Genomic DNA, 22,346 nt, shown 5'->3' with positions numbered 1-22,346 from the left:
CTAATCTGCCTCATGGCAAAAGAAATTATTTTGTGTTTGGTAAGAATTTTAAAATGCAACCTGTCACATAGTAGCCTTTCAGAAGGAATACTGTTTCCAAATCACCAAACACCTACAAAACATGTGCATAGACAACAAGAGTGCATGTATGTGCATGTTTATGTGTAAGATTGGGATGTCAAAAACATTTTTTATTTTCTTTTTATGGATAAAAAGTGCTGCTTAATATTTTAAAGATAATTTGGGGAAGTGGTGAACTCAAAAACTTGACATGACTGAAGTAGAGAAATTGAATGTTCACTCATTTGCCTCACCATCCTTTAGGAGACAGATTTTTGTTTTACCTCAGTAGAAAAATTTTCCAGTAATACTGAGTCCATGTGCTGTTTGTCCCACCTTGGTTTGTTCCACCTAATTATGGAGTTAGCCATAATATGCTTTAGATTTAACTATCCTGCCTTTAATATCATGTAATAGCATTGTGGCTAATCTATTTCTCAAAGGTGCTTTTTCAGGAGGCAACTGGACTGTTTTTTCTTTGAAGACATTTCGCTTCTCATCCAAGAAGCTTCTTCAGCTCTGACAGGATAGTGGGGAATGGAAGGATTTATACTCCTTGCAGACAGCTGATCATTTGCATCCTTTTAGAGGGTCATTGAAGCACTTGGAGATTTATCTGTGTCCTCAGGGTCACCTGAGTAGCGCTCCTGGTTCCTGTAGTCTGCAATTTCTTTCCCCCCTCTGGAAATCATTCCTACTCCCACACCATTCAAAGGGTGTTCATCCCAAATTGTATCCACTATCCTAACGAAGCTTCTTGGATGAGAACGTCTTCAAAGAAAGAACAAGAAAGTCCAGTTGCCTCCTGAAAAAGCACCTTTGGGACAACCATGACCTGAATGACAATCTATTTCTCAGTTTCATTCCATAATCTTTTCTGACTATTAAAATGGCATCAGTTCCAGTCCATTCTTTGGAGAACCACACAATTGATTTATTTACATTGTACAAAATCTTTAATCTATTCCTATTGTCTTCTTCCTGCTTTATAATAGTAAACCTTTATTCAAGATCTTTAGGCAAAGATCCTTAGTTAAAACATTTTTTGAATTTCAAGAATGTAACTCCTAGCAGATCACACATCTAGATTTCAAATGAACCTCCTTACATATTAAAGACATATAAGAGCTATTCTGTTCAACTCCCACTGCCCTTGTGCACACTGGTCACTGTAGGAGAGGACCAAACTGAGCCCGACAGTGGGGTCAAATGCATCATCAGTCGGGAGTCTCTACACCCTCAAAAAAGACCTAAGTCCAGCTTCCCTTGAAGTCTGTTGACTTTTATCTGGCACCAATTTGCCTTGACCATTAATAGACCAGATTCTTGAATATGGGTTGCATGGAATAAACTCACGGTGCTTTCTGAACTCTATCCTGGGTCCTGGTTTCTTTCACCTGACAGCCACATGTCTCCAGATTTACAATCAAAACCCACCTAAAACAACCCTGAGCATAATTTAACAAAGGCAGGAACTGGACATGGATGTACAGTACACGACACAGAGAAGTTCTAAGTTATGTCATAATGTTTCTCACTCAAATCCCAACACTATAAACACAAGAAAGGAAGAAAAATCACCCCTTGTTCTTCCTCCAGCATAATTTTCACATCTCTGTTATCCAAATATATGTCTTTCTCCTTGACTGAATATTGGGGTTTCAGCACTGAATGACCAGAAATGTAAAATTTCTGTAAAATGTAAACTGTAAAATGAGACTTCCCTCGCCTTCCACAGCTTACTGTTCATTAAAAGCACTGTTATTAACATCTGCTGCTTGCAATTACTGCAAGTTCAAATCTCACCAGGCTCAAGGTTGACTCAGCCTTCCATCCTTTCAAAGGTAGGTGAAATGAGGACCCAGATTGTGGGGGCAATAAGCTGACTTTGTATAAATATACAAAAGTATGAAGGCTATTGCTTAACGCATTGTAAGCCGCCCGGAGTCTCCGGAGAAGGGCGGCATATAAATTAAAGCAAAAAAAAAAACATTTAATATGCTTTCTTTCTGGTTTCTATATAGCTACTCATTATGTAGAGGTTGGCTAGCACAATGTAACATTCCATTTTCTTTGGAAATATAATTCTATCCCAATCTTTTTCAAATATGGAAATATTAGTTTGAAATATAAAAATCAGTTTATCAAGCCATACTACATTCCAGACACAGATCTTCACTATTTGGTATGTGGTCAAGTGACAAGCAATTAAGTACACATCATCTGCACAGTCCCTCTATAAGGTTTATAAATATTTTAAAATAACCTTTATCTCAATGAATAGGATAGTGAGAAATACCAATATAAGTTTTTAAATGATTTATATTACATTTCAATGTAATATAAATATTCTATTAATAATAATATAAGATGCATCATCATTTTTGAATTTCTAATTCACAGAAATAATACCTTTCAAACAATTTGGGGAATGTGTGATTCTCGGTATACTTATTTGGAAGTAAATTCGCCTGAACTTATTAAGACATGTATAAGAAAGAATTTAACTTCCAACCAGCTACATGCATAAAGGCGGATGATTTGATTCAACTATGCTATATAACACGGCAGCATTGTAGTGTTTAACTAAGGTGTAGGTCTTCACTTTTGCAGCATTTACACAAAAGGAAGCAGAGCACCCAGGGCCTCAGATGACTCAACTCAACACACACAATTCAATCAGCAATTAGACTGCATCCCCAGGCATGTCAATGTCTTATAGCCTTTTAACAATACTCCTACATGTTTTTAAGGCAACTGCTGAGGATGCACCATTCTCATTAAATCTATATTTTAATCCAGCTGAGTCTTATTGTGTGTGTTTCTGTCCCTAATCTTGTAGCACATTTCACTGCTGTTGTAAAAGAAAACTATCTTCATGCTCATTTTTTTTAAACAAAAGCAAAGAGTAAAGAATCACTAAAAAAGAACATCACTGGGGGGCGGGGAGGAATCTAAAATTAAAGGATCATCAACATAACATAATTTTCACAGCCCTTAAAAGAGAAAATATTTTTATTTTCAGCAAATTAATCACCATCTGTTTTCTTTTCTTTTTTTGCTCATTTATATTTACTGTTAGTTTTACATTTGCTAACAGAGGTCATTTCTGTTTATTAATTTAGCTACCCACTTGTTAATTTACTAAAGACAGGTAAGAGCATAGTTCTTCCACCCCACAAACAATGAATCTGTGTGTTGTAAAAATCGTCTACAACTAAAACAGCTATTTTTAAAGTAAGGTGCTACTTTGCTTAAGTTTTAAAATACAGAGCACAATACAGCTTCCAACAAAGCAAGCAACATCATCAAACATAAGTGTGCATTATATACATTGACAAACAGATGCACTTGTGAAGTTTATATGAAACAGAATGTCTATTTCTTCACTTACATATAAAAAGGAAAAAGAATCCGCTCCCTCCAAGCCCAGTTATCTCAAGCTGTCGTCTGCTAAGAGCTGAGCATCGCTTGCAATCTCCGTTTCACGAAATACTCCCTAAACTGATTGCTCTTCCAATCTGCACTGAAAAACTCCTGGCGTCACCACCCTCTTCTCCACACTGCACTTCCACAGAGCCCCACACTTTACAATATTACATAATGATAAGAATTCCTCTGCCACTATACTTTGAAAAAAAAAAATGCATCCAGGGAAATCCGACATCAGTAGGAAATAGGACAGAAATCAAGCATTTTTCCAGAAGCATTTTGCTGCAAAAGTCTTATGGCTATTTATAAAAAAGAAAATGTTTTTTTTTTAAAAAAAATAATAATAATGGAAGATATACATTTTTTTTCCTGGCTTTCATTCACATAATTGTTACAGCAATCATTATTTTGTAATTCCCCACCCATGTCCCTCTCCTCTCTCCTCCTCTCCTCTCCTCTCCTTCTCTCTCTCTCTCTCTCTCACACACACACACACATTCCCTGCTGAAGATGGGTCATACCAAATTGCTCTAATGGGCACTTTCCAAGAAAAGGGCAATCATTTGTGGAAATTGTAGGGTTATCAATCACACTGCTTTAGTTGGAGGTTCATCCAAGTGGAATCACTTCTCCACTCTTAGACGTCCCTAGATGTCCTACTGAAAGTATTTACATTATCCAAGACAAAGGATTCTAACATAAACCATAATACATTATGAACAATCCTACCAAGGTTCTATGTGCACCCATGCACACATACGAACACGTGTCATTTGAGAAAGGGAATTAAAGGTAGAGTTTTGTCTATCTTTTTCCTACTATTTCTTACAAGGATCCTGGCCAATCAATGTAAAGGGAAAATGTTTGAAGCCATCTTACTATTTATATCCATATTACCATTTTGTTTTAGGGTGTAGCCATTCCTCTGAACTTGCTATTAATTCTAGGCTTATGGAACAAAGCACAAAAGGACTTGAAATTCTTGAGATAGAAAGTCTGTTTGCTTCCATCTTCACATGATTTATTGATTAGCATGTTGCAGTTGTTAAAAAAAAAACAGAGGCAACGGAACACACACAATGCAACAATCTCCATCTTAATTTAAGCAAGGAAACTGGGACCATGATAAAGAGCAGATTGTGACCTCCTTTTAGATAGTAAGAGAGGTTCCAACAGATTTATTAAAAGTGAAGACGGAGAGCTATGCATTGGGATTTTCATGTCACAAAAGTGTTGAACATGAACACTGATCCTAAAAGAAACACAGAGCTATTTTAAATCCATGAAAAGGGATCCAAGGTTGATCACAGATATTTTCAGGTAACCTATATGCAGATGCAGGAGGTCAGTAGCAAAGTCAGTAGTGGAGCTTCAAAATGTAACCATTTTGTGAAGACTACTGAGGACAGTTAGTTCTCGACTTACTGAGCACAACATTTATGTTGCTAAATTAATTTGCTAAGTTTCCCCCCATTTTATTATCTTTCTTGCCACCGTTGTTAAGTGAATCACTGCAGTCATTCACTTAGGGATACGGTTTTAAGTGAATCTGGCTTCCCCATTGAGTTTTGCTTGTCAGAAGGTCGCAAAAGATGATCACAGGACTCCAGGACACTGCAACTGGTTGGGCCCGGAGGGTGGCGTCCCTCTGGTTGAAATGTGCCCACCAGGCTTCAGAGCATTCCATCAGCCGAGGGCTCAGGGGAGGGGCGGGGGGGTGGCGGTTATTATTAACGAGGATCTGGGTCCGAGGGAGACCACTGTGCCTCAGATAGCCGGATGTGAGTCCCTCCTTGTGAGGTGGGGCCGTGGGGTTCAGATGGGCTTGTTGCTTACGTACCTGGCTCCCTGCCGCGTGGCAACAGCCCTACCTGAGCTACTCGACGTGATAGCCACGGTGGCAGTAGATACACCCAGGCTTTTAGTCATGGGTGATTTCAACTTGCCATCCGTCGGTGAAACGTCTGAGGTGGCTCGGGAGTTCATGGCTTCCATGACGGCCATGGACCTGACCCAGTTAGTTCATGGCCCTACTCACAGGGGAGGTCACACTCTGGATCTGATTTTTGTCTCTGGCCAGTGGTTGAGTGGTCTTGTTATAGGGGATATAGACATGGAACCCTTGTCATGGTCTGACCACTCACGCCTTCGCCTAGATCTTCGAACCGCGACCCCTCGCCGCAGGGAGGTGGATCCAATTAGATGGATCCGCCCCAGGCGCCTGATGGATCCTGATAGGTTCCAGACGGAGCTTGGGCCATTTCCTGAGGATCTAGCACATGACTCGGCCGAGGACCTGGTAGCCGCCTGGGATCGGGCGGCTGGTGGGGCCTTGGACCGAGTTGTGCCTTTGCGGCCTCTGACCCGATGCCGATCCCGTGCGGCTCCTTGGTTTACTGAGGAGCTGAGGGAAATGAAGCGCCGGAAAAGACGCCTGGAGAGCGGTTGGAGGGCCAGTCTCGCTGAATCTGATCGAACACTGGTAAGGTCGCATATTAAGGCCTACCTAGTGGCGATAGAGACGGCAAAGTCTAACTACTTTTCCGCCTCTATTGCGTCATCAGGGAATCGTCCGGCTGCCCTGTTTAGGGTGACCCGCGCCCTGCTCCATCCAGGAGTGCGGGAGGATCCCTTAGAAGGCAGGGCGGAGGATTTCGGACAATACCTGTATGACAAAATCGCCCAGATCCGGGGGGATTTGGACTCTGACTGGGTAGATCAGGGCAGGGTGACGAGGAATAGTCTTGAGAATGTTATCTGGGAGGAGTTTGATGCTGTGACTCCTGATGATGTGGACAGGATTTTGGGGAGACTTAGTGCGGCCACATGTTTACTGGACCCGTGTCCCTCCTGGTTGGTACTGGCTTCCCGGGAGGTTACACGAGGCTGGCTCCAGGGTGTTATCAACGCTTCGTTGAGTGAGGGTTACTTCCCCACCGCCTTGAAAGAGGCGGTGGTGAGGCCTCTCCTCAAGAAGCCGTCCCTGGATCCGGCAATATTGGCCAACTATCGTCCTGTCTCCAACCTTCGCTTTATGGCGAAGGTTGTTGAGAGTGTGGTCGCACGACAGTTTCCGCAATTCCTGGAGGAAACATCTTATCTAGATCCGTTCCAGTCGGGTTTCAGGTCTGGGCACAGCACAGAAACGGCATTGGTCGCGTTGGTTGATGATCTCTGGAGGGCTCGGGACAGGGGTTGTTCCTCTGTTCTGGTCCTGTTAGACCTCTCAGCGGCTTTTGATACCATCGACCATGGTATCATGCTGCACCGGCTGGAAGAGTTGGGGGTGGGAGGCACCGTGTTGCGGTGGTTCTCCTCCTTTCTCTCCGACCGGTCGCAGTTTGTGTTGGCAGGGGGGCAGAGGTCGACCTCGAGGCCTCTCATTTGTGGAGTGCCGCAGGGATCGGTCCTCTCGCCCCTTCTGTTCAACATTTATGTGAAGCCGCTGGGTGAGATCATCCGTGGCTTTGGGGTGAGATACCACCAGTACGCTGATGACACCCAGCTGTACATCTCCACCCCAGGCCACCCCAACGATGCCCTTGAAGTGATGTCCCAGTGCCTGGAGGCTGTACGGGTCTGGATGGGGAGGAACAGGCTCAAGCTCAACCCTTCCAAGACTGAGTGGCTGTGGCTCCCGGCATCCCGATATAGTCAGTTGACTCCATCACTGACTATTGGGGGCGAGTCATTGGCCCCCACAGAGAGGGCTCGCAATCTGGGAGTCCTCCTGGATATGCAGCTGTCCTTGGAGGAACATCTGACGGCTGTAACCAGGGGGACCTTTTGTCAGGTTCGCCTGATTCGCCAGTTGCGGCCCTTTCTTGATCGGGATTCCCTGTGCACAGTCACTCACGCCCTCGTCACCTCTCGCCTTGACTATTGCAACGCTCTCTACATGGGGCTCCCCTTGAGGAGCACCCGGAGGCTCCAGCTGGTCCAGAACGCAGCAGCGCGGGTAGTGACGGGAGCAGCATGGCGCTCCCATGTAACACCGCTCCTGCGCGAGCTGCACTGGCTCCCAGTTGTCTTCCGGGTGCGCTTCAAGGTGTTGGTTATCACCTTTAAAGCGCTCCATGGCATAGGGCCTAGCTATCTTCGAGACCGCCTGCTGCTACCAACGACCTCCCATCGACCCGTGCGCTCCCACAGAGAGGGCCTCCTCGGGGTGCCATCAGCCAGACAATGTAGGCTGGTGACCCCCAGGGGGAGAGCCTTCTCTGTGGGGGCACCTACCCTCTGGAATCAGCTCCCCCCAGAGATAAGGAGAATCCAAGACCTCAGTGCCTTCCGTCGCGCCCTTAAAACCCATTTATTTAAACAAGCCGGGCTGGCTTAAGATGAAATTTTTAACTGTTTTTAAATGTTTTAAACGTTTTTAATTGGTAAATGAGTTTTAATTGGGCCAAATTTATATATCTTTTAATTGTTTTTAATATTTGTTCTGCATGTTTTTTTTAATTTGGCTGTACACCGCCCTGAGTCCTTAGGGAGAAGGGCGGTATAGAAATCCAATATTAAAAAAAAAAAAAAAAAAAAAACTGTCATAAACGTGAGTCAGTTGTGAATCATCTGAATTTTGATCACGTGACCATGGAGATGCTACAACGGTTGCAAGTATGAAAAACGGTCATGAGTCGCTTTTTCCAGTGCCGTTGTAACTTTGGACAGTCACTAAATGAACTGTTGTAAGTCGAGGACAACCTGTATTGTATTGATTACTTTCCCAATGCAAAGTGATGTCTACCAGACAGCAATTAGCCCCCCCCACCACCACCACCACTTCATCTTATTTCAAAATGGTGGCATTTTAGGGCACTACAGAAAAGACATAACAGGTGAAGAAATGGAAGTTGATAGGAACTCTTTGCTTGAAATGAAAACAGGCAGGCACCTGAACTTTACCGAGCATTCTCTTTATCCACTGAAAATTTGCTGCAGTCAAGCAGATCTATAAGCTGCCTATAGAACCTATAGAACTACTGAGAAGGAACATTTTGACCAGCAAGAGCAGAGTTTAACCAGAAGCACAGATGTCTAAAACGCAAAGCGGAATTACAGAATTGATGTGACAGCCGTAGTACATCTCATTAGGCGTCCTTTATTTTTATCTTCATGTAATGCATTCATTTCTGCTGCTCTTTCTGGGTTGTTTCCCCAAAGTAAGCAATCTCTGCATCATTTTTTTTTAACTTAAAAAGCACAAAAAAGTATACTTTATGCTTAGAACCCTTGGGACAGAAATGCTACTATCTTTTCCTCAAATGAGTGTTTTTATATACTCCAAACTAGAAAAAGAACACAGCCATTCCTCCCCCTCCACATACACACACAAAGAGAGTCCTTCTTTCAAAATGACTTTGACTTCATTAAACAGACAAGCACAGAAGAAGAAAAATAGCAAAAAATATAGGCATTTCCATCATCTTTCAATTGAATTAATTAATTGCAACTCGAATAGGTACCCAACCTCATTTGCTCTCCTATCTATCTGGACTGTACCAAAATGGCAAGGACAAACTGACCATTTGTAAGAGCAGGCCATTACAAATTATTTTAAAATGTGGATTTGCTTTATCATGCAAAAACAATGATCTTGGCATGAACGAAAGATCACTATGACTACTTTGCCATACCTTAAAATTCATGGAAATATTTTGTCATGGTTTCCATGATAAAAAATAGGATTCAAAATCTATGAATATTACGAATAATGTAAAATAAAGATGGCTTATTTTAAAAATGTAGCTAAATCCTTTTCCGTGATTTATCTGAACGGTGGAATACTTTTTGACTCACATTTCTTTTTATCTGATTGCAAATAAACCTTGAAAAAAAAATGTTAAATTGATGCTTATTGATGCCATCGGGTAGAACTCAAGGAAGAATTGATTCTGCTTCATTAATTTTGTCAGTTCGCCTCTCTTGTCTTCCCTTGAGCTTACACTTGTTTCTGTAGTTTCCTTCTGATTATAGTTGACATACATAGTAGGAGCTGGGAGGGGGGGCATTTTAATGTATTAAGTGGCATCACATACATCAAAATTTTAGATACATTTCTTAAGAAGTAGCTTCTTTTATATTTTCTTTTTAAGATGTAGATTCTACTCCACATCTTTTCCCCTAGCAAGCCTACAGCCTATGAATTGACTGCCAAAAGGAACTCTGAGACTGCTTTCCCCAGGCAGGGATGATGATGATGATGATGATTTTACTTCAAATCCTTCAGAAATACTGGTACATGCATGGGAAAAACCAGTTCTTAAGATAAGTGAAGTCAATTAAATCAAGATGATTTATAGACATATAAGGCCAGAGTTTATCTTATTAGAACAATCCTATAGATTTGTAATGGGAAACATTTCTCTTTGTTGGAATCTGCATTCACAAATTGCCCCCTCCCCTTGATTTGTGAGAGTTTTCCTTCCCAACTTATTGTTTTACTGTTTTTCTTCTCTCTTTTTTGATTTTTGAAGGAAAACAGCTGCGGGAAGCAACCAGAGCACTGTTATGCATTAGGCTGTTGGTTTGAGCTCCAAGCTTGGCAATCTGGTTGCAAATGTTTCGTTACCATTCAAGGAGACATTGTCAGTACGTTTTGAACTGTTATACATTGGTAATGTGAGAGCTTTTACTTATGAATATGTATGGTTATGTCATCTGTTTCTTAGGCATTAGTCTGCCACCTTTCTGAGATGCATAAAGACAAGTGCATCTCTTAGTTGGTGGGTGGGTGGGTGTCTCAATATGCTTTGGAGGCAATCCCACCAGCACTTGCTGTCTTATAAATGCTGCAGTAAGTCTTACTTGCTTTGGGTTCTTCATTTGATTCCACACATGGAATTCTAATGACTGGCTTTTTGGCTAGTGTGTGTATGTGAATTGTTTCCTGGTGATGATTTATGGCAGACTTGATGTACCTGAAGGAACATGGATAGCATTGTGGTGGAGATCCACGGTCATACAATGAATACCGGCTGTGGCACAGTCTTTCCAGATAAAAGAGAAATTGTCAGATCACCCACTTGTACTTCAGAGAGCTGCTCCTTGTAAGTAGACTGCAGAAACAGGTTTTTGCAGTTGGCTTCTCAGTTGAGCAGCTTGGAGAAGGTATTCAATCAAGTATATTGAACAGATTGGGATATCATGTAAAGGTGATGTATCTGAATTCCGATTCTTTGTATTTATCACTTATGTATTTTATTACTATATTTTATTTGGTGTATTTACCCTGGAATTTGATCCAGTATTTTACTTTTATTTCTATGGTCATAACATTAATCAATTAATAAACTATTACCATTACTAATAGGCTCACAATCGTAATGCAGGTTATATAGACACAAAGCGCATAAGCCTCATTTTCTTAAACACTTTTGGATATAATTAATTTACTATTAATTTACAGCTAAAAAGAGATTTTCTGAGTGGCAGGATGAAAGAATTCCACCTGTTGAGTCAATACTCTTTCTGGATTACAAAAGAAAATATGTGATTTTAAATATATATATATATTATTTACAGTATGTATTTATCAAATGTATATACTGCACATCTTGAAGTTCAGGCAATTCTGAGCAAGATTTAAAAACTTTCAGCAAAAAACTTAATTAAGAGTAGATATAAGAAAGTTTAAAATGGATAAAGGGGATAGTTATTTTGAAAGATTGCTTTATGGTGAAAGTACTTTTGAATAAGTTGAAATTAAAGTAGACAAACTGGACATTCATGGCAATATTTTTTGTTTACTATTAAGAGGTAAACATATAAGTGTACTTATAACTGCTATCAGGAATATAGGAAGCACTTTTCTTTCTTTTTTCTCTCTTTCTCTTCTATTTTTCTTTTGAGTTTCCCTTTTCTTGCAATTTTAGCTTTCTCTTTGATTTTTTTCATCTTTATATTTGTTTGCATTAGTTTTTATTTTCCTATATAAATATGAATTGCTTCATTATGTTAGCTTTTTTTAAATTTTAGACCCTTAGTTTACTTGAGTGTCTCAGAACATATAATGCAGTTGAAACATGAAGAGTCTTAAAGCAATAATTCCCCATAGCACATTTCAAGGATGCTTAACGACTAAAAAAAAGCGTATTTTTTTGATTGGGTTCAAAACATCGGAATTCCTTGACAATAAATAAGTGCCAAAATAGCAGCAATGTATGGATAATACTGAACTGTTCTTACAGATATAAATTTTGACTCTGCTTGTCTTGAAAGCAGCAGCAGTGGATCAAGGCAGTTTCCATAACAATTAGAATTTACTTTCTGCTTCAAAACTCTTTATCTAGTAATCTCTTCCTGATCCCCTTCATACTTAATGTGCTATAGTGCAATAGTGTTCCACTATTAGAACCTTAATTAAGGTAGAAACCTTAATCATTTTTTTTAAAATATACTGCATTCCCAAGTGTTTAATTAATCTCCTTTTAGGGAATTTCTTTGTTGTTGTTGCTGCTATTGTTGTTGTTCCGTCTGTTTTAAGCATAATGGAGAAGAAAAAAGCAGAACCTGATCTGCAACAAGGACTCTCTCTTCACTGATGATAATGATGCTTTCACAACTTTGATGTATGCAAAAGTAGAAACTGAATCTGAGCTTTAAAAATAAATCAATTTCTCCAGTACAATTAACACACAAACAACATAGTATTATTAGGCCATATTTTCACCATCATCCCAGAATTTTGGATGTACTCAAGGTCCAAGCTTCTTGCACTGCGAGATTCCCCCTTCTCGCAGGTTTGGCCCTCCATGTTATCGAGGGCCTATCTTGATGATGGGTTTTGGAACCCTGAGAGATGGCATGCGTCAAAGAGAAGATTAAGGGGTTTTTTAAATGTATTATTAACTAACATTTTAAGGGGTTCAGAGGTGGGAGGCGGTTGTAAAGGTTGACCTGGGGGATCCATATAGCCACTGAGCGGGGTGATGGGTCGATTGGACACAGCGGAGGGGTCGTGGAAGGAAATTTGACCAGGGAGCAGGAGGGTGATAGGAAGGGCAGTGTAATTGAAATAATGAGTGGGAGGGGCAGATATGATGGGCGCAGGGGGCCATATCACGCTCTGGGGGTGCCCACACGCTATTTACGAGCGATTGTGCACTCCAGCCCCCAATGCGCGACTCGTGTCCAGGGTTGCACAGAGCCTCAGGCCCTGGGTCTGCGGCTGATGTAACGCCAGGTCGGTTGTTAACAAAGCCCCCCTCATTTGTGATCTTATTTTGGAGGGGGGTGCGGACCTGGCAGGTATTACAGAGACATGGTTGGGCCAGGAGGGGGGGGTCCCCCTCGTTGAAATGTGTCCACCAGGTTTCCATGCATTTCATCAGCCAAGGGCTCAGGGGAGGGGTGGGGGAATGGCAGCGATTATTAGGGAAAGTCTTTTCCGAGGGACACCACTGTTCCTCAGATAGCCGGATGTGAATCCCTTTTTGTGAAGTGGGGCCGTGGGGTGCAGATGGGTTTGTTGACTACGTACCTGGCTCCTTGCCACGTGGCGGCAACCCTGCCCGAGCTACTCGATTTTACTGCCGGGGTGGTGGTTGATACCCCCAGACTTATTGTCATGGGGGATTTCAACCTACCATCCACAGGTGAGACGTCAGAGGTGGCTTGGGAGTTCATGGCTTCCATGGAGGCCATGGACCTGACCCAGTTACTTCAAGGCGCCACTCACATAGGGGGACACACTCTGGACTTGATTTTTGTCTCTGGTCAGTGGTTGAATGATCTTGGTAGAGGGGACCTAGACATTAAACCCTTGTCATGGACAGATCATTCGCTCCTTCACTTGGACTTTCCAGCCACTTCTCCCTGCCACAGGGAGACAGAACCAACCAGATGGTTCCGTCCCAGATGCCTGATGGATCCCGAAAGGTTCCTGACAGAGCTTGGGCCGTTTCCTGAGACCCTGGCACACGACCCGACCGAAGACCTGGTGGCCGCCTGGGAGAGTGCGGCTGCCAGAGCTTTGGACCATGTCATGCCTTTGCGGCCTCTGACCCGATGCCAATCTCAATTGGCTCCTTGGTTCTCCGAGGAGCTGAGAGAGATGAAGCGTTGGAAAAGACACCTAGAAAACATTTGGAGGACTAGTCAATCTGATTCTGACCGGACACTGGTGAGGTCTTATATCAAGACCTACCTAGTGGCGATAAAAGCGGCGAAATCTAACCATTTTTCCACTCTTAACGCATCTGCAGAGAACCGCCCAGCCGCTCTGTTTAGGGTGACCCACTCCCTTCTTTGGGGGGGGAGTGCGGGAAGATCCCTTGCAGGGTTGAGCTGAGGATTTTGGGCAATTCCTGCATGATAAAGTCGCTTGGATTCGGGAAGGCTTGGACTCCGACTGGATGAGTCCAGAGGAGGAGACGAGGGTAAGTCTTGAGAATGTTATCTGGGAGGAGTTTGATCCTGTGGCTCCCGAGGATGTGGACAAGGTTCTGGGTAAGATTAGTGCCGCCACGTGTTTATTGGACCCGTGTCCCTCCTGGTTGGTATTGGCCTCCCGGGAGGTTACACGAGGCTGGCTCCAGGGAATTATAAGTGCTTCTTTGAGTGAGGGTGCCTTTCCTGCCGCCTTGAAAGAGGCGGTGGTGAGGCCCCTCTTCAAATAGCCTTCCCTGGACCCGGCTGAATTAGCTAACTACCGTCCAGTCTCCAACCTTCGTTTTGTAGCGAAGGTTGTTGAAAATGTGGTGGCACGACAGCTTCCCCGGCACCTGGATGAAGCTTTCTATCTGGACCCATACCAGTCGGGCTTCAGGCAGGGGTATAGCACAGAAACGGCATTGGTCGCGTTGGTGGATGATCTCTGGGGGGCTCGGGACAGGGGTTGCTCCTCTGTCCTGGTCCTATTAGATCTCTCAGCGGCTTTTGATACCATCGACCATGGTATCATGCTGCAGCGGTTGAGGGGGTTAGGAATAGGGGACACCGTTCTGCGGTGGTTCTCCTCCTTCCTCTCTGACTGTTCGCAGTTTGTGTTGGCAGGGGGGCAGAGGTCGACTTCCAGGCGCCTCGCATGGGGAGTGCCGCAAGGGTTGGTCCTCTCACCCTTTCTGTTCAACATTTATGTGAAGCCGCTGAGTGAGATCATCCATGGTTTTGGGGTGAGAGTCCATCAGTACGCTGATGTCACTCAGCTGTACAATATCCACCCCAGACCACCCCAACGATGCCCTTGATGTGATGTCTCACTGCCTGGAGGCCGGTCTGGATGGGGAGAAATAGGCTCAGACTCAACCCTTCTAAGACCGAGTGGCTGTGGCTTCCGGCATCCCGATATAGTCAGCTGGTGCCATCACTGACTATTGTGGGTGAATCTTTGCCCCCCCACAGAGAGGGCTCGCAATCTGGGTGTCCTCCTGGATACACGGCTGTCTTTAGAAGAGCATATGATGGCCGTGGCCAGGGGGGCTTTTTATCAAGTTCGCCTGATCCACCAGTTGCAGCCCTTTCTGGACCGGGATGCCTTGCGCACGGTCACTCACGCCCTTGTCACCTCCCGGCTGGACTATTGTAATGCTCTCTACATGGGGCTCCCCTTGAAGAGCACTCGGAGGCTCCAACTGGTCCAGAATGCAGCCGCGTGGGTGGTTATGGGCACAACTCGTTGTGCCCATGTGACACCCCTCCTGCGCGAGCTGCACTGGCTCCCAGTGGTCTTCCGGGTGCGATTCAAGGTGCTGGTTACCACCTTTAAAGCACTCCATGGCATAGGACCCGGGTACCTTCGAGACCGACTTCTGCCACCAATAGCCTCCCACCGGCCAGTTCGCTCCCACAGAGAGGGTCTCCTCAGGGTGCCATCGGCCAAGTTATGTCGGCTGGCGACACCCAGGGGGAGGGCCTTCTCTGTGGGAGCCCCTGCCCTGTGGAATGAACTGCCCCCAGAAATGCGTAAGATCTCCGACCTCTGCGTATTTCGTTGTGCCCTCAAGACCCTGCTGTTCCGCCAGGCCGGGCTATCGATGTAATGATTTTAAATTGGGTGTTTTAAATGTGGGGTTTTAAATCTGAGCCGAAATTATTTAATAATTTTAATAATTTTTAAATTGATGTCTGTCTTTGTACCTTTAATAGGCTGTACACCGCCCTGAGTCCTTCGGGAGAAGGGCGGTATAGAAATAAAATTATTATTATTATTATTATTATTATTATTATTATTAACAGTAACTTAAAAAGCAGATGTAAATATGCAAGGAATATCATCTCATTCAGTCAGCAAAAACAAAATTGTGATTTTAAAGGATTTTTAAAGGATTAATTAATTAGAACATACAAGCCCCAGACCTCAGTAGCTATCATCTATATTCATTTCTACTATTTATTAGTTTTTTATTCCACCTTTATTATTTGTATAAATAAGTCAAGGCAGCAAACATACATAATACTCCTTCCTCTTCCTATTTTCCTTATAACTACAACCCTATGAAAAATAAATTGGGCTGAGACAGAGAGAATGGCCCAAAGTCCGCCAGCTGGCTTTCATGTGTAAGGCAGGAATAGAACTCACAGTTTCTTAGTTTCTAAATCAGCACCTTAACTATTACATCAAATTTGTATTACTTATACAATATTGATTCAAGAAATTAATTAGACTTATATTCTTTTTTTTTTGTACAAGAGCTTAAAACAGCATATATAATGCCCCTACCTCCTGTTTTCCTTCATAACGACAGCTTTGTGAAGTAGACTAGGCTGAGAAAGAATGGCCCAAATTCATCCAATGAGCTTTCATGGCTAAGGATGGAATAGTAGTCTGTTTCTAGTACATCTTACATTGATCTTGAACAAGTCAAAGAGATATATAAGAGCCATGGTGGCACAGTGGTTAGAATACAGTATTGCAGGCTAATTCTGCCAACTGCCAGCCAACTGCCAGCAGTTCGATTCTGACCAGCTCAAGGTTGACTCAGGTTTCCATCTTTCCAAGGTTGGTAAATGAAGACCCAGATTGTTGGGGGCAATACACTGACTCTGTAAACTGCTTACAGAGTGCTGTAAAGCACTGTGAAGCAGAACATAAATCTAAGTGCTATTGCTATATATATAACTGTATCCATGGATATGCATATAGATGTGAGTTTACATGTACAAAATTAGTGCTACCCCATCCACAAAAGCAGTCCGCATGCCTTCTGTATCTCTCTACTTTCTGCATTAACTTTTAAGCAGTGCTCTTACCCTGAATGGTAAATCAAGTTTCTCCTTGTCTGGCATCTGGTCCAGCATGCCATCTGTGTTGCTCCTTTTTAGACTTCCATTAACATCAGGCACATGATTGAAATCTATATTTTTTAAAAAAGTGAAAAGCTAGATATCAGAAGAAGAAATATGTATTTTCTTTCATTTAGATATAATTGTTTCGTTAAAGTGACAGGAAACATAGACTCCTGAAGATTGGCTTTTCCAGATAAAATAATCCCATGTAAAGTAATACAAATATTTGGGCTACTACTTCAAAGCTTGCCTTCCTCAGCATCATCTGTCTACAATGTGGTACAGCGTGTGCTGGCTGATAAAAACATCCAATACAAATGTCTGCATACATATAAAATGATTTTCTTGGATGAACACATTGTCCTAAAACTTACTGTGGCTCTTAAACTTATTAATGGCCCAAAAGAAGAGAGAAGAGAACCTTGTCTTCCTTCTTTGTATTACTACTTCATATAGCAGCAAATTAGGATAAAATGTAAATAAAAACAATATTTTGCCAATAAGGTAGTCCTCGACTGATGACTGAGAGGGAACCTGCCTATTACAGTCGTAGGTCATGATGGTCATAAAGCACGTCGTCAAACAGCATGTTATTAAGCAAATCATCATGGATCTTAAGTGAATCCATGGTCGTTAAATGAATGCCATGGTTGTTAAGCAAGCCCATGGTTCGCTATGGGACATTTTTTTGCAGAAAATTGAAAATTAATATAGGTTTTCAGTAAAAAAAAAAAAAAAAAGTAAATTACAGTCATTTGACTGTAAATGCAAGCTGGTTGCCAAAATAGTCATGTGACCATGGAGGGAAGGACTGACCATTGGAACTTCAGAACTGAGTTGTGAGTACCTTTGTGGGGGGGGGTCTGTCATAACTTTGAATGGTCACTAAGCAACTGGTTGTAAATCAACGACGACCTGTATTTAAAAGTATGGGTTGTATATTTAAAAGATTGGGGCTGCAAGTATCAGAGATACCACTAGTTGGAAGCAGAGAACCTGGGATTTTCTGGATCTCTTTGCTACCATCTAATGACAATTGCAAATTTGCAACTTGGATTTAGTAGCCCATCAAAAACGAAAAGAAAATTCTTCAAGAGAGGGATCTTGAAATGATTAGAATGAATGGACTTTGTATATGCACAAGATACATATGGACATGTTCGCTGCAGTAAGTTTAGGCAAAACAGATGCAATAAAGCCTTGGAAACTCAGGAATGCTAGGCAACGCCAGAGAAACTGAAATAGTTTAGCATTTTGTCTGCATTCATGCCAATATGCACCAATGTTTTGAGCTGCCAATTTAATTACACGAATGTCACTATGTTGTATTGTGTTGACAAGCCATATATGATTCACTATCAATTCAAAGAAAAGATAATGTAACCCATTAAACTTCAAAAAGAACAAAATGTTTTCCTCACCATTAATTATTCAATAAAATACTGAGCACACTATGAACAGATGGGATCACAAGCAAAGCAGCAGACAGAAAGCCCACGAAAACATCAGAAAACACAATTCTCTAAACCTCCATAGCAGTACAAACCATGCAATGAACATGGCACTATGATAATTATCAGAACATATTCAAAATTGAAGAAAGCAGATTGTGTGCATGCTTTGGAGGCTTTGATATCAAATTTGGAGATCAAGAAAACAAATGAGAAACTAAGAAAATACATCTCTGTTTTAAGGAGGAAACAGATTCCTCCGTGTTATAAGGAGAGGAAGCAGATGCAACTTTTCATGATGCTTTAGTCCATTTAATTAACACGGCTTTAATTGCATGCTAATCCACACTGCTTTTACCAACTCCCTCTTTTCTCTGTAAATGAGGAAGAAACTGCAATGAGGCATAAGGAGGAACGAGGGATGCACTTTTAAGTACAAGCCTGCTAAATAACTTCTCATCATTTACAGCTCTTTCTGAATATCACCCATTTGAACTAGTGCCCTACCGCACAGCAGCAAAAATATGTTAACAAACATTAAGAATAGATGGCAAGCTGCCCTCTCGGTAAAGAGGATGGGGCCTTGCCTTTTAGTTTATTGACACTAATAGAGGGGAGTAGGATGGAGCACTAAAAATAAAAGCAGATGGCACAGCAAAATTAGGTATGCCCTACCACCGAAGAAACTGGGAAAATACATAGTTAATTATTTCTATTTTAGATCATGCTGGTGAGAAAATCAGAGTCTACACTGCTTAAACACAGAGAATGAAACAGAGAAATATAGTAACCGAACAAGAATGGAAGATCTGCTTTGCATTGCGGAACCAATTATTCTATGGGATAGAGCCAGGTTCAGCAGGTTCTGACAGGTTCTGGAGAACCGGTAGCGGAAAGTTTGAGTAGTTTGGAGAACCAGCAAATGCCACCTCTGGCTGGCTCCAGAGTGGGGTGGGAATGGAGATTTTGCAGTATCCTTCCCCCTGGAGTGGAGTGGGAATGGAGACTTTGCAGTATCCTTCCCCTGCCACACCCACCAAGCCACACTATACCCACCGAGCCACGCCCACAGAACAGGTAGTAAAAAAAAAATCAATTCCACCACTGGATAGAGTTGAAATGCAAATAGTTTAAAACAACAAATTGTTTTCAAAGAAGGATCTTTTTAGTGCTCAACATTGCAAAAAGAATTAAGTTCTGCATATTGCTCCATCTAAAACTCCCCATAATAATCAGACTCTGCTTGTCCCCATGGGCAAGATCCTCAGCAATGTTTGATAATAAACAATTTCCATTTCGTTCTAACACCAAATACCACCACATAAGCCATCCTTCAACATACTTCTAATTCTCTTTGTTACCACTTTGCTGAAATGAACTCTTAAGTCAATCATTCTCGTTGCCTACTAGCTATCCTGCAATTAGCTATTTCCTCTCCAGAGCCTTATATTAGTGCAATTGTACATCAAGGAAAAAATGCTTTTACCAAGCACTATCATGCGCAAAGAAACACGATTGCATAAATTCTAATTCAGAAGGTTTACTGTTCAAGACTATACATAAGAATCTGGTCAACTAATGATCAGCCCTAAATTGGTGCTAGATAAAGAATTAATGGAATTCAGGGGGGAGGGGGCTGAACTTGGAGAATTTGTGGACACATAATGATTCTTGGTTGAGTTCTGTCTTAATTCCACCCCTCAACCCCAGGCTTTGCCTGTTCTTCTACACTGTTGCCACCAGTGAAGCAGGATGGAATGGTAGAAAAAGCCAGTTCAGCTTAGAATCAGATATACTGGCAATTTAGTTATCTTGAGTTTTCCCTTCTTGAAGGCTCTATAAATTCAAATTCGCAATGCAGTGCAGATTTTGAACGCAGTATCATGGATGGAAGGGAGAGAATGGGAATAGCCCTCAACTTCTACCTCAATATGGTTCAATATGGAAATATAAACCAGACATCATTGGCATCCTTCAGTCTCAAGAGACTATGGTATCGTGCTCTGGAAAGAGGTCCTAAAACAGCATCTAGTGTGACTAAAAAGGCCAATTTGAGAAAAATATCGGGTTTTTTAGCCTAGAAACTATATTTGGCTTTCAAGTTGCATGCTGGAAGCTGTACTCTAAAAGGTAGGAAAGGTCTCCCAAATCTCTCACCAGCAGTTTTGCCTGTAAGAGGTGCAAATTTCAGAAAGCAAATAGATTTGGGCAGTGGTGGGATTCAGCCAGTTCACACCACTTCGGGAGAACCGGTTGTTAACTTTCTGAGCAGTTCTGTGAACTGGTTGTTGGAAGAAATCATTAGGGCAGAGAACCGGTTGTTAAATTATTTGAATCCCACCACTGGATTTGGGGGTTGTGTGTCTAGTACCTTAAAATAAAGTACTCCTTTTCCTTCTCTTTCCTATTCTCCTCCTCTGCCCGAGACCAGCGGTGGCTAAAGGAAGGTGTAAATTACTGAAAGTTGTAGTCTATCAACATCTGGAGGGTCATATATTATTATTTAATGTCATAATGGCAGATATAAACCAGTTGCTCACAATCTCAAAATTAGCTCTACAATGTGATAGTCTAAGACATTATACTGGAGCTTATTCTCAAATTGATGTTCAGGGGACTAATTCAGTATTATAATTACTATACAGTAACCCAGTATATTTGCACAAGGAAAGGAAATTCAAAAGGTTCCTGCTGATTCCAAAAAGCCATATCCCTGAAATTAGCAATAAGAGGCATTTTTCAAAACATTATTTTGGGTTTAATGCATTCTTGCAAAATATATTTTAGAGCAAGAAACTTCTTTGGGATACCTGTAAGGATTCATAAATAATGAAATAATTCTCAAAATCAAGATGGTGTAAAGACAATTGAGTTCAAGGAATATTAGAACAATCTTTCCAGAATGTATCTAAGAGGGACAGCCCGTCCCTCAGAAGGGATTTTACCACAGAAAGATCCACTATTGATCATCTATATCAGGGGTCTCCAAACTTGACAACTTTAAGACTTTAAGAGCAAAGCTGGTTGAGGAATGGCTGAGGAATTCTGGGAGTTGTAGTCCACAAGTCTTAAAGTTGCCAAGTTTGGAGGCCCCTGTTCTATATAATAAAATGAGTTAAAATGAAAGAAAGCAACTGAAGACAACAAAGGGTGCATAACACATTTTTGGTTCCAGAATTAAACTTTCAAAAAGTCACAATATATGGATACATTCACACAACATTCCTACCTATTAATGCTCTCCCACATCACCACCCACAACTAATCCCTGTCCAATACCCAAGCCACTTTGAAGTGGCCCGCTGTTGTTTTTTGTTTAATTTTTTTGATACACATTAGTTCAATGAGGGTCAGAGCCATTGTGCAATTGGTGCGAAATAGACTAAACTTCTTCCAATTCATTAGGATTTCATTTCACCCTATACATTCTTACAGGCAGTGAAAATAGTGCCTGGAAGCGCCACTGTGCCTGCTAGCTCTAGACTAGAAGGAAAATACAGTAGAACCTCTGGTCACAACCATAATTTGTTCCATAACCTTGGTCGCAAACCGATTTGGTTGTGACCCAAACCTAATTTTGAAAATTTGGCGCTCAAAAAAAAAATGGCGCAGAAGGGGAAATCAGCCACACGGGGGGGGGGGGGGGCGGAAACACTGTGGAATTTTTTGGTCAGAACCCAATTTGGTCGTGGTCAGCAGCATTTCTGACCAGAGGTTCTACTGTATAGCCATTTAATTATCTTGACCTATGGGAGATAAATTGAAAACCAAAGCTCTTTAGAGCAGAGATTAGGTTAAAAACAACAACACTTTACAAGACCATGAAGCCCAGGGCAAAAAGTCAGTTAAAGTATTGGAAGAGTGGAAGAAAGAAGTATTAGAATTAAACTGCAGTGGGCAGAAGGAATAAACAATGAAGAAGGCCTTTGAGAGAAGTTTGAGAGTTGAGGGAAGGCAATCAACTATATGGACGTTTTTTCCTAGTATGTCATTAATATCCTTGTTTAGCTATGCCCTAAAGAGTGATGGAGACCCTCAAGCTTAGTCAGGCACCTCAGTGAGCCTGACATGATTGGACCAGATAATTTATGGCATAATGGTTAAGATAAATTCAGTCCAGTTTCTGGGATGAAAGAAAAAGAAGGAAACAGCACTGCATGGGATAATGTTTCTACA

At 41.9% G+C, this 22,346-nt stretch overlaps 1 protein-coding gene across 6 annotated transcripts in view; it reads right to left on the bottom strand.

The window, feature by feature from the left end:
- TIAM2 (TIAM Rac1 associated GEF 2) overlaps positions 1–22,346 on the bottom strand; it is a 110,624-nt gene that overhangs the window by 28,961 nt on the left and 59,317 nt on the right. For 5 of the 6 annotated variants that reach the window (XM_087882855.1, XM_034428585.2, XM_034428587.2 and 2 more), the window contains one exon: positions 16,684–16,787. In XM_087882855.1, coding sequence (XP_087738981.1) covers positions 16,684–16,787 — 104 coding nt within the window. Of the gene's footprint in view, positions 1–3,454; positions 3,575–16,683; positions 16,788–22,346 lie in introns of those variants that run through there. The other variant, XM_034428588.3, reaches the window with a different exon arrangement.

The sequence above is a fragment of the Pantherophis guttatus genome, chromosome 1, assembly GCF_059756535.1.
Source record: "Pantherophis guttatus breed Tessera chromosome 1, ASM5975653v1, whole genome shotgun sequence".
In the NCBI taxonomy this organism is placed as follows: domain Eukaryota; kingdom Metazoa; phylum Chordata; class Lepidosauria; order Squamata; family Colubridae; genus Pantherophis; species Pantherophis guttatus.
This window is presented reverse-complemented; position numbering and strand designations above follow the sequence as displayed.